At 43.2% G+C, this 12,457-nt stretch overlaps 1 protein-coding gene across 2 annotated transcripts in view; it reads left to right on the top strand.

Annotated features, from left to right (window-relative positions):
- The first annotated feature begins 232 nt into the window (after positions 1 to 232).
- The window catches only part of SYN2 (synapsin II), a 156,208-nt gene continuing 143,983 nt past the window's right edge, over positions 233 to 12,457 (top strand). The window contains exons 1-2 of one of the 2 annotated variants that reach the window (XM_069561008.1): positions 233 to 320; positions 400 to 863. In XM_069561008.1, the coding sequence (XP_069417109.1) occupies positions 478 to 863 (386 nt within the window). In that variant the 5' untranslated portion in view covers positions 233 to 320; positions 400 to 477. Of the gene's footprint in view, positions 864 to 12,457 lie in introns of both variants that reach the window. The other variant, XM_069561010.1, reaches the window with a different exon arrangement.

Genomic DNA, 12,457 nt, shown 5'->3' with positions numbered 1-12,457 from the left:
AGCAGGACTGGCTTCCACGCCCTCCCCACAGAGCCGCGCCCAGGTCGCAGGAGCCCTGGCACTCCGCGGACCTCGAGTCCCCAGACCCCGCAGACCCGAGGCTCCCGGCCCGCGGCACTGGCTGCGAGTCGGGGGCGGTGGCGGCTCTGCGGAGAGGGGCGTGGCGATCCGTGGCCCCGCCCCGGCCCCGCCCCCTGGCGCTTAGCCTCGCGCCGACCCGCCCGCCCGGCCCAGTCCTCCGCGGCTGTCTGCTGGGCTCGCGCGCTGCGGACTGAGCTTGGGCAACCTCAGCCGCCTCAGCCGCCTCAGCCGCCTCAGCCGCCTCAGCCGCCTCAGCCGCCTCAGCCGCCTCAGCCGCCTCAGCCGCCTCAGCCGCCTCAGCCGCCTCAGCCGCCTCAGCCCGTCGCCGCCGCCTGCGTCTGGCCCTCTGCGCCGCCCGGCCCCGGCGCCCCGCGCGCCCCCAAGCCTCTCAGCCAGATGATGAACTTCCTGCGGCGCCGGCTGTCGGACAGCAGCTTCATCGCCAACCTGCCCAATGGCTACATGACCGACCTGCAGCGGCCGGAGCCCCAGCAGCCGCCGCCGCCGCCCCCCGGCCCGGGCGCGGCCTCGGCCTCTTCGGCGCCCCCGGCCGCCTCACCCGGCCCCGAGCGGAGGCCGCCGCCCGCCCAGGCGCCCGCGCCGCAGCCCGCGCCGCAGCCGACCCCGGCGCCGTCGGTGGGCAGCAGCTTCTTCAGCTCGCTGTCCCAGGCGGTGAAGCAGACCGCAGCCTCGGCGGGCCTGGTGGACGCGCCCGCGCCCGCGCCCGCGGCCGCCAGGAAGGCCAAGGTGCTGCTGGTCGTCGACGAGCCGCACACCGACTGGTAGGTGCCCGGCCGCCGCCGCTGCCGCCCGGGGCTCCGGGCTGGGGGCGCGGGGGCCGCGCGGAAGCTGCTCCGGGGCCCAGGGAGGTGTCACAGCGACGCAAACCAGGGTCGGGGGTCCCGCAGTGAGGACAGGTCCTGCGAGCGCGCGCGCGGAGGGGGCGGGGGAGGCACTGATCGGCCTCGAAAGGTGAAGTCTGAGGTGAGCCCCTCAGTTGTCTCAAATCCCTCGTAATATGCTGGAGCTACTTTATCCAATAGAGAAGAGTCGTAAGATGTAGTGGTTTTTTTTTCCTCTTCTTTCTGAGGGGTCGCGGAGGGGACAGACTTTTCTGCCTGTATACGTCAAAAGCTGAGGTGAAAAAGGTCCCAAAGCCCCGGAGGGACATTTAAGGCCAATAAAATGGGTTCTGCTTTATGAAGCCGGGCGGTGGGGGGCGAGTAAGGAATTAAAATAGGTATTTTGAGGGGCGGGGTGGTGAGGTGGAGAGGGCAAAGGTAATTTTTCACCTGGTCGGTTGAAGGCTGATGTCAGTATTGACATCAAGGTTGACCACAGATGTGGGAGCCCAGGTGTACACCGACCTATACAGCATGGGGAAGTCGTTTTAGAATAGTACGATTCTTGTATTTTGTGCAGCCCCAGGTATGTGAGTGTGTGTGTGTGTGTGTGTGTGTGTGTGTGTGTGTTTGGGTTGGGATATGTGGCTTAATAAAATCTTTTTTGAAAGGGGGTATGAGTTTTGGGGTGGAAGTGATGGTGGCTTTTTCCAGTCGAAAGGATGATGACCGAGGTAAAATATTGTGGATCATTAAAGGATCACAAATAAAAAGAGATCTGCCTTAATGCAGTAGATGGGGAACTTAAAAATTTTTTTCTTCTTCTTTTATTCTTTTCTATTTTTTAAAAGGGATATTCCAACCTGGAATGGTGAAGGTTGGGGGACTATGTGACCTCTAGTTGATAAAAGCATGAATGAGGTCTGTTTAAGACAAATTCCTTAAAAGAAGTTCCAATTTATGGAGGAGGAAATTGACCCAGGGGCACATGGTTGGGGTGGGAGGTGATAGTGGAATTGACTGGTGAAGGGCTTGAAGAAATGAAAAGGTGAGGGAAAGGGGTTGCTTTTTCTTCTGGACCTTGGAAAGGGTTTCGTTTTGTTTTTGTTTTTTTTTGGGGGGGGAAGGGGGGCTTGTTTGTTGGTGGTTTTTCCTTTCCTCACTAGAGTTGGGGTTGGAGACTAGACCTAAGTCTTTCCTCCCAAGAGGCAAATAGATCTCTTGTCAAATTTTTACCACCAAACTGAGGCTTAGAGAAAGTAAGTAATGTGTTCACATTCAAATGGTAGGACTAGAATTTGAGCTTAGGCCTATTTGACTCCATTATTGCCACTCCGTTATATTACCTCTTATTATTATTTTATTATTAGTAATATTAATAATTAGCTCCCTCTAGGGGCTAGACAGTGTACCCACCTTACAGGGAACTAGACTCTAATTTGAGAAACAAAACGAAAACATAAAACAGTTAACAAAAAGGAATCTAGAATAATTAGTTGAGACTAGTGTTTCAGGCATTCAGTAGATGTAATGATTAGTGAGAGTTATTGGAGAAAACTTCGCAAAGGATGAGTCCTGAAGAAAGGCCAGGAAAAGGAGGGGAGAAACGAGAAAGAAATCAGTGCTTCATTTTTTATGCAAGAATCTGATCCTTCAATACACGCTTCTGCTCTCCTACCCTGTTGAAGGCATTTGTTTTGGGTCTAATTACCAGTTAGGTACAAGTAGGAAGATACTCATTTGTATGGGTATGTGTTTATAACTGCTTCAGTGGCTTGAGATTTGAAACTCTCCTTGGGTAGTGTTATTCTCTAGGAAGACTACCTGCCTGGCATGACCACAAAATTTACCTTACCCTGGAGACTAGACTTCTGATGAAAGTAATAGAGGCCATTTTCCTATGGCCTGACTCCTAACTGTTTTCTCTGAAGTAATAATGTTGATTTATTAAAACTCATAAACCCAGTTTGAGTCTAGTGCTTGACAACAGTTCTGTGCTTCTGTGTTTCTGTGCTTAACAGCAGTTCTCAGACTTGCAGAGTCTGTCTTCTTTTAAGGTGTCTATGTTTGTTAAAAACTTCTCAGTTAAATATTGCTGAGTGGTTTCATTGAAAAGTTTCTATGAGTTAAGAAGCAGATGCTTGTTTATGACAAGCTCAGTGACTTTAAAAGGTGTTTTTTGCGCTAAAGGTTGATTTTAGTAAATTTGTCTCACAGTTTAAGCTACCTACATAGTATTCTGTGAGCAGGTGTCATACATGCCTGGTATTATTTTCTTGGTGCTTGAATAGGAAGTCAAAGTATAGCCTCCCAGTAAAATTTAAGAATTTTGGTCCCATTTGAATTATGGAGTTTTAACAAGTGTTTCAATAATTGGAAATCTAAAGGGGGGCTTAAAATAGCCTTGTTACACAGCCGATTCTTCTGAATTTCTGTAGCATAATTGTGGGCAATGGAATTTGGGGATCTTATCACTAACCAGGTTGATGGGAAAATTGGAGGGTGTTTCTCTCTTTTTTTTTAATGCTTGAAATGTGTTTTCATTGGGTGCTTGAGGCCTTGAGATTAATTGCACATTAAAGAATCATTGAAAAATGTTTCTGTTCTACTAAAAAGTGATATCAAGCTCATTATATACCTTCTTAGTAAATTATTACTATATATATAATAATCATTTATTTTAAAATTACTATTATATAATAATAGCTGTATTAATATATAATAATATATATGTATATTGTGTGTGTATATACATGCACACACACACACATGCCTGAAAATGTGTGTCTTCTTTCATAGTTTGTACCTGAATTTGAAGTCCAATTAAGATTGCATTTTAATGACCTTTGAGCTTAAACAAGGAACAAGCATCCAAATGTATATATTATTTTTTCTGTGTATTATATTCTCACTGGTTATGAGGTAAGTTTTCTCTCAGATTCTTCCCTGCCTCTGTTCCTGTGAGCCTAATTCCAGTGGCTAGGTGCTTTTTCAACATCAAATGTCTCAGTGTTTGAATTTGAAAATCAGGATGGTTCTAGGGATTATCTAGAGTATCTAGAGACTGTAGATTGGTAAATCCACAGATGTTTATTGAACACCTCTGTATAGGGTATATATGCTAAGAAAAATGAGACATAGTACCTCTCTACTAAGATCTATCTGTCTGGGCGAATAGACAAGATAAATACATTTTTAAAAGTTTCCAGAAACTTCCCCTCCTATTAGAACTATGGTCCTTGGATCAACAGAGTTGGCATCAATAGGAGCTTTTCTTTTCTTTTCTTTTTTTTTATTAAGGGATCATTTTACTACCTCGATGGACATGGGTTTGGGTAGACTCCAATGGACTCGATGACAGGGAGGCCTGCCGTGCTGCAATTCACAGGGTCACAAAGAGCTGGACACGACTGAGCGACTGAACTGAACTGAACTTACTACCTCTACTACCTCTACTTTTGTCTTTGTTGTTGTTTTCAATTTTTTAAATTATGAAAGTATGATAACGCATTTAAAAGGAGACTTCGAAAATACAGGTTACATATAGTTCCACTATGTATTACAATTATTTTTTTAAGTAGATAAATGTAAGATTTTAGTTGAAGTTTCAGTATCAAACACTCAAAAATTAATAGAATGAATATACAGAGAAACAGAAGGATATAGTAGACCTGAAAAGCACTATGAACCAATTCAACATAATTAGATGTATACAATTTTTACACAACAACAGAATTTGTAGGAACTTACAATTTCTATGTAAGTTCCCATAGACTGTAAACTGGGAGACACTGGAACATATCCACGGACACAAAACAAGGTGCAAAAGTTTCATGGTCTAAACGTATTAAAATCATATGGAGTCTGTTCTCTTATCACTATGGAATTATGTTAGAAATCAATATCAAAAGATATTTAAAAATAATCCACATATTTTCAAGCACAACTTAGCCATCAAATGTCTCAATAAAAGACTGAAAAAAATAGAGGGTAATTGCAGAGAAGAAAGCAGTTAAATGAGAAATTAATATCAAAATGAGAAATTAGTATTAAAGATACTTTAAACAAAATCCCATGTATTTGGAAATTAAATGTCTACTTTTAAATGATGGGTGTACCTAAGAAGCCATAACAAAGAAAATTAGAAACAATTTGCAATAGAATAAAAATGAAGAGAGAATTTATCAGAATTTGTTGCATGCAACTGAAGCTGCTCAAAGCAATTGAATGCAATATGGAGTCTTGAATAGGGTATGAAAACAAATAATAGACACTAGTGACTTCACGTTCATTTTTCACTTTCACGCATTAGAGAAGGAAATGGCAACCCACTCAGTGTTCTTGCCTGGAGAATCCCAGGGATGGGGGAGCCTGGTTGGCTGCCGTCCATGGGGTCGCACAGAGTCGGACATGACTGAAGCCACTTAGCAGCAGCAGCAGCAGCATTAAATTTTGTGAAATTTGAACAAAATGTGTACTTGAGTTAATAATACTGTATCACTTTTTAATTTCCTGGATTTTTAAATTTTTTTTACAGCATAGTATTTCTTTATATTCTCAGAATTGGATTGGAAGTTTGAAGCCTCATTCGAATTTTTTTTCAATCAGTAAGATAATAAATTTTCTTTACTTTTATCAGTAATACTAAATGCCAAAATACATAGAACTATATCAAAGTTTTATGTGAATATAAATTAGAAATCTAGCATTCTATTCACACTAAGTAAAATAAGTGGAATCAAAATGTCATAAATTGTTTTAGCTAGGCAAAAATTCATAAATTTTCTAAAATATATATGTTATACATTATATAGGCTTCCCTGATGGCTCAGATGGTAAAGAACCCACCTGGCAATGCAGGAGACATAGAGACATGGACTTGATCCCTGGGTCAGGAAGATGCCCTGGAGAAGGAAATGGCAACCCACTCCAGAAGCCTCACAGGCTACAGTCTCTGGAGTTGCAGAGTTGTACACGACTAAGCGACTAAGACACACACTCACACACATGCCTTATATATACATACACACACACACACACACACACACAGTACCTCTACTTTTAATATACTTTCGGCATTAGAACTTGCTTATTCTTTAATACACAGCAATATTAATTAAAAGGCACAAATAGACAATGGTTAGGCAATGAACTTGTCTAAAGACTGATGGGCACAGACCCTTCTTAAGCAGGAGCTTTTTGAACTACAGATTATTAGGTCCCACTTGACACCCACAGAATCATAATTTGCATTTGAATAAGCCCTCCAGGTGATTCACAAGCACATTAAATTTAGGATGCACTGAATTAAAGGTTATGTGATTAGTGCTAAAGGTGTGGTAAAGCACCAACTCCGATCCTTTTTTGAGCCACTGCTGTATGTCGTGTGGTGCCACGTTCTTTACAAATATCATTTAATCTCTACCACAACGATGTATTGTATTGTGGATGTTTGAAAGAGGGAGAGATGGATGTGGACTAGAATGGAAATAGTGAGGTTTGAACTGAGCTTTAAAGAATTTAAATCAAAAGAGACAAATTGGCTCAGTCCAGACGGTGGGTGTCATAAGCAAAGTGCACTGGTAGAAAAGAGGGAGACCACCATGAGACCAACTTGGTGTGTGATCTGGGAAGTGTGTGTTTCCATTCTTCTCTGGTCGGTCTTTGGGCATTTCATTAAGAATAGGGGAATTCAAAGTACAGTAGCCTGGACCAGTGCTTGTGTGTAGTTCGAGAGAAATATATGAATTGAAACTTGGGGTGGGAGGCTCAAGTGAGGTCTGAGGCTTCTCTCAGCCAAATGTTATATCAATATGTCCTGTTTCTAATACAAACATACTGATTCCATAGGGTTTTGTTGTTCATAGCAACAGTAGCCTATAGCTTAAAATCCTAGGTTGTTAGAGCTGGTATATCATCCAGATTATTTTATAAATGAGGGAAATGTGGATCTGAAGAGGCAAAGTGGCTTGTTCAAGTTTACTGAGAACTAGGATCTAGAACTTCTAAGTCTTCCTTATAAGCCCAAAGAAATGGAATGGTTTGCCCAAGGTCAAATAAGAAGTTAGTGAGAGAATGGAGACCAGAATTCTCATCTTCTGACTCTTTAATTATCGGTAGATTCCTTAAATTTAACCCCTTTGCTCTGTGAAAATTCTGTTGTGTCTGCTTCTTTTAAGGAGCTATTGTGAAGTTGTGAATGCTTCAAAAAGAACCACTTGAGCATAATATTGCACTGTATCTCCACCAATAATTTCACTATCTTATTTGAGTTATTGTTGTTTCAGCAAAGGTCATTGTAGAATGATTGAAGGAGACTCTTAGAGCCTACTCATCAAACTCCAATAGTATAATAAAGTTAGTAGGACTGTAGTATTAGGATGACCTTGCTCCCAGGGATGCATTTTTACCTGTGTCCCTGTCTGCCTAAGACTGTTTACTGTCTTTCTGTACCCAAATTCAGAATGGAGGCCAAAATAGCAAGTTTCCCAGAATCTCATACCTTCCCCTCAGATTTACAAAAGAGTTAACTGGGATATGTTCAGTTCACTTGAGCGTCTAAACACAAGCCAGGTGCTGGGAATATAAGATTAAGTTGGGCATAGGCCTTGTCCACTGAGATCTTCCAGTCCAGAAGGGGAGAGGACAGACATCTAAATAGGATTTTAGTATAGCATGGTAATTAGTATGCATAAGATGCTGTAGGAACACAGAAGAATAATGTTGTGGTTAGAGGTGTTTGTACCACTACTTGTTAAAAATGTGCCGCTATTGAGCCTGATGGAGAAGGAAATGGCACCCAGCTCCAGTACTTTTGCCTGGGAAATCCCATGGACAGAGGAGCCTGGCAGGCTACAGTCCTTGGAGCTGCAAAGAGTCAGACACGACTGAGTGACTAAGCAGCACTGAGGCTCTGCTCTAGAACCCGGAAACCGTGACTACTGGAGTCCTGGGCCTGCGCTCAGCAGCAAGAGAGGCCACCACAGTGAGGGTCCTGTGCACCGCCACCGGAGAGAGGCCCCTACTCAGTGCAGCTAGAGAGCAGCCCGAGCACCAATGAGGACCCAGCACAGCCAGTAAAGACATAAATAAAAGCTTGTTTTAAAACATGTGCCACTGTGTATTCTTAGCTAAACCACTTTGAGTCTTTGGAGTTTGATTCTCTCAGTTCAGTTCAGTCGCTCAGTCATGTCCAACTCTTTGCGACCCCATGAATCGCAGCATGCCAGGCCTCCCTGTCTTGAACTCACGTCCATTGAGTCAGTGATGCCATCCAGCCATCTCATCCTCGGTTGTCCCCTTCTCCTCCTGCCCCCAATCCCTCCCAGCATCAGAATCTTTTCCAGTGAGTCAACTCTTCGCATCAGGTGGCCAAAGTACTGGAGTTTCACCTTCAGCATCATTCCCTCCAAAGAAATCCCAGGGCTGATCTCCTTCAGAATGGACTGGCTGGATCTCCTTGCAGTCCAAGGGACTCTCAAGAGTCTTCTCCAACACCACAGTTCAAAAGCATCAATTCTTTGGCACTCAGCTTTCTTCACAGTCCAACTCTCACATCCATGCATGACCACTGGAAAAACCATAGCCTTGAAGAGATGGACTCCTGTTGACAAAGTAATGTCTCTGCTTTTCAATATGCTATCTAGGTTGGTTATAACTTTTCTTCCAAGGAGTAAGCGTCTTTTAATTTCATGGCTGCAGTCACCATCTGCAGTGATTTTGGAGCCCCCCAAAATAAAGTCTGACACTGTTTCCACTGTTTCCCCATCTATTTCCCATGAAGTGATGGGACCAGATGCCACGATCTTCGTTTTCTGAATGTTGAGCTTTAAGCCAACTTTTTCACTCTCCTCTTTCACTTTCATCAAGAGGCTTTTTAGTTCCTCTTCGCTTTCTGCCATAAGAGTGGTGTCATCTGCATATCTGAGGTTATTGTTATTTCTCCCGGCAATCTTGATTCCAGCTTGTGCTTCTTCCAGCCCAGCATTTCTCATGATGTACTCTGCATAGAAGTTAAATAAGCAGGGTGACAACATACAGCCTTGATGTACTCCTTTTCCTATTTGGAACCAGTCTGTTGTTCCATGTCCAGTTCTAAGTGTTGCCTCCTGACCTGCATATAGGTTTTTCAAGAGGCAGGTCAGGTGGTCTGGTATTCCCATCTCTTTCAGAATTTTCCACAGTTTATTGTGATCCACACAGTCAAAGGCTTTGGCATAGTCAATAAAGCATAAATAGATGTTTTTCTGGAACTCTTGCTTTTTCCATGATCCAGTGGATGTTGGCAATTGGAACTCTGGTTCCTCTGCCTTTTCTAAAACCAGCTTGAACATCTGGAAGTTCATGGTTCACGTATTGCTGAAGCCTGGCTTGGAGAATTTTGAGCATTACTTTGATTCTCTAAACCCTGTCAAATAAGAGCACGGGCACAGACATTCTCTAAGATCTTTTACAGCACTACGTTAGTTCCATGTTATCGTTTTTATGCGTTTTTCTTTCAAAGGCTGTGGCTCTATGATTTGTTCTATGTGGTAATGCTTGCAAACTTTTGAAAGAGGAGGCATGGGTCAGTGTATGGCTCACATGTCCTTGGATGAAAAGCTCATCTTCAAGTACTCACCCTTCAGTACCCCTTTCTTACAGCATTGCTGCCATGTCGTATACACCCCCAAAAGGGGTTGGTCCTGTAATGCCCACTGTGTATGTTTCCTCCTCAATAGTGGGGACTTGTGGTTGAATTTCTCTCTCCCTGACAGATGGAAGAACATTTGAATACATATGTTGAAGTGTTGGCCAACTGCGTTTATTTCTTGATCCCTGCTGGGTGCGCTGTGTTGCATAGTTTGCACACCATCTTCATCCCCATTGTCTCATTTTATCTTCATGATGATGAACAAACAGGCTCATAAAAGTAGTTGCTTGCCAAATATTAAATAGCTATTCAGCTCTCCAGGTTGCCGTTTTTTGGTGTGCATGAACACCCCATGCTTGCTCTTCCTCCTTCCTTTCTGGAGAACAGCTATTGTGCTCTCTGCCTCTTCTGCTCTCTCAGCCTGGGCATGAAGATGTCTTTCTTTTTACTTTCTGTCCGTCTAGTCAAGGCTATGGTTTTACCAGTGGTCATGTATGGATGTGAGAGTTGGACTGTGAAGAAGGCTGAGCGCCAAAGAATTGATGCTTTTGAACTGTGGTGTTGGACAAGACTCTTGAGAGTCCCTTGGACTGCAAGGAGATCCAACCAGTCCATTCTGAAGGAGATCAGCCCTGGGATTTCTTTGGAGGGAATGATGCTGAAGCTGAAACTCCAGTACTTTGGCCACCTGATGCGAAGAGTTGACTCATTGGAAAAGACTCTGATGCTGGGAGGGATTGGGGTCAGGAGGAGAAGGGGACAACCGAAGATGAGATGGCTGGATGGCATCACTGACTTGATGGATGTAAGTCTGAGTGAACTCCAGGAGTTGGTGATGGACAGGGAGGCCTGGCGTGCTGCAATTCATGGGGTTGCAAAGAGTCGGACACGACAGAGTGACTGAACTGAACTGAAGACCTTTCTTCCATTCTACTCCTCCCAAGTCCAGCTTTAATCCATTTCCAGGACATTGTGTGTATCTAGTTCTCTTTTAGGGGACCTATCAACTTTATGAAGTAACTTGAGCCTGATTTAATCCTACAAAAGGAGGCTTGGGCTTTGTGGGAGTAAACTGGAAATCCCCTCTATTGTGGACTTGAATCCTTGGAGGGGCCCTAATATTAATAATAACACAGCTTAAGAGTGTGGTTTCTTTTATACCTCCAAGTTTTAGTGATACAGAATGAATCTTCTGTCGTCAGACCCTGTGATGTGCTTCTTGGGACACCTATGGATATGATTCCCTCTTCAGTCCTATTACATCCTGAGGCATAGCTGATAATGAGAATTTAAGTTCTGTAGAGTTCTATGTTTACTAACATTTTAATTCCTAGGGAAAAGGACAGCAATGAAAGATTGATCTGCTAATCAATTAGTGAAGAGCTGATAACTCCAGTTTGTTAGTTTCCATGAATACTACAAAATAAGTGAAAAACTTGGAATTAGATAAATTATATAATGCGTGCTTTCACTTTTGAGAACTTGTACAGAATCTTAGGGAAGACAAAATTAGCATTGTATAGTGGAAAGATCATTGCAAACGTTTAAAATATCTGGAGTCAATCTCTCCTCTGCCATGTAACGTTTGTTTCACCACAGGCAGTTTAACTACTGAAGCCTCCTTTTCTATTACAGAAATTAAGGATTAGAGCTAAATCATTTATCTTCAGAGTCCTTTAGAAACTTGATTTCTAAAGGTGAGATTGTTTGATGGTATAAAGAGTTGTTCAGAGAAGGACGAAATCACTGTGGGCTGGTAAAGTCACAAAATATGTCACAGAAGGGCTAGGTCTGAGCTGGGCTTTGAAGGCTGAGTGAGATTTATATTCATAAGGAAGGAGAGAGGCATTACAGTTAAAAGGAAGAGAAAGCAAAATTACAACAGCAGTAATGCGTAAAATGTGTGTAAGAAAACTCTTAGGCTGCTCAGCATACACGCTTCAGGACAGGGAAGAGAGGAAGGGAGGTTTGGAGAAGCGGGGTGACGTGATGACAGGAGAAACGATAATATCTAATGTATTGGGTATGCAATGTGATAGGGCTTCTTTTATACAAAAAGTTATTTTTGAGATGGCTTATTTGTAGGGACACTTTATACTTGGAGGACTGTCACATCTATGTCCCATTTAATCCTCCATACAGTAGTATTTGGGCTTTCCAGGTGGTGCTATATATGTGTATGTGTACATATGGGGCTTCTCAGGTGCTCAGTGGTAAAGAACCCCCTGCCAGTGCAAGAAATGCAGGCTCGATCCCTGGGTTGGGAAGATCTCCTGGAGAAGGAAATGACACCCCACTCCAGTATTCTTGCCTGGGAAATCCCATGTACAGAGGAGCCTGGCGGGCTATGATCTGTGGGGTTGCAGAGTCAGACGTGACTTAGTGACTAAACAGCAGTAGCTTATGCACATCTGCTATTTATTTATTATTTCTGATTGCACTGTGGGTCATGCAGGACCAGCCAGGCATTAAACCCATGCCCCCTGCATTGGGAGCACAGAATCTTAACCTCTGGACCACCAGGGAAATCTCAAGGTGTTCTAAGTAAATGTATTAACTCATTTACCAAGTTATGAAACAGATTACTGTTGTTAACCTAATTTTACAAATGAGGAAACTCATGGTGAATTTGAGATTTGAACCCAGGTAGTTCAACTCTTGAGACTATGTTCTGTAATCACTTGATAACAATGTTCCAAATTTCTCCTTGGCACCAAACATGTTGGTGTTTCTTTTCCTCAGTGTCACAGACATGTGTTTTATGTTGAGCAATGTCTTGTTCTCTGTGAACTTCAGTTTCAACTATAAAGAGGAAATAAAGTATATTTCAAAGGATTCTTGTGAGAATCAGTTGATGTAAGCTCTCAAAAATGCTTAATGTGACTAGGACCTGGGAAATGTT

Source organism: Ovis canadensis, chromosome 19, assembly GCF_042477335.2.
Source record: "Ovis canadensis isolate MfBH-ARS-UI-01 breed Bighorn chromosome 19, ARS-UI_OviCan_v2, whole genome shotgun sequence".
NCBI lineage: Eukaryota > Metazoa > Chordata > Mammalia > Artiodactyla > Bovidae > Ovis > Ovis canadensis.
This window is presented reverse-complemented; position numbering and strand designations above follow the sequence as displayed.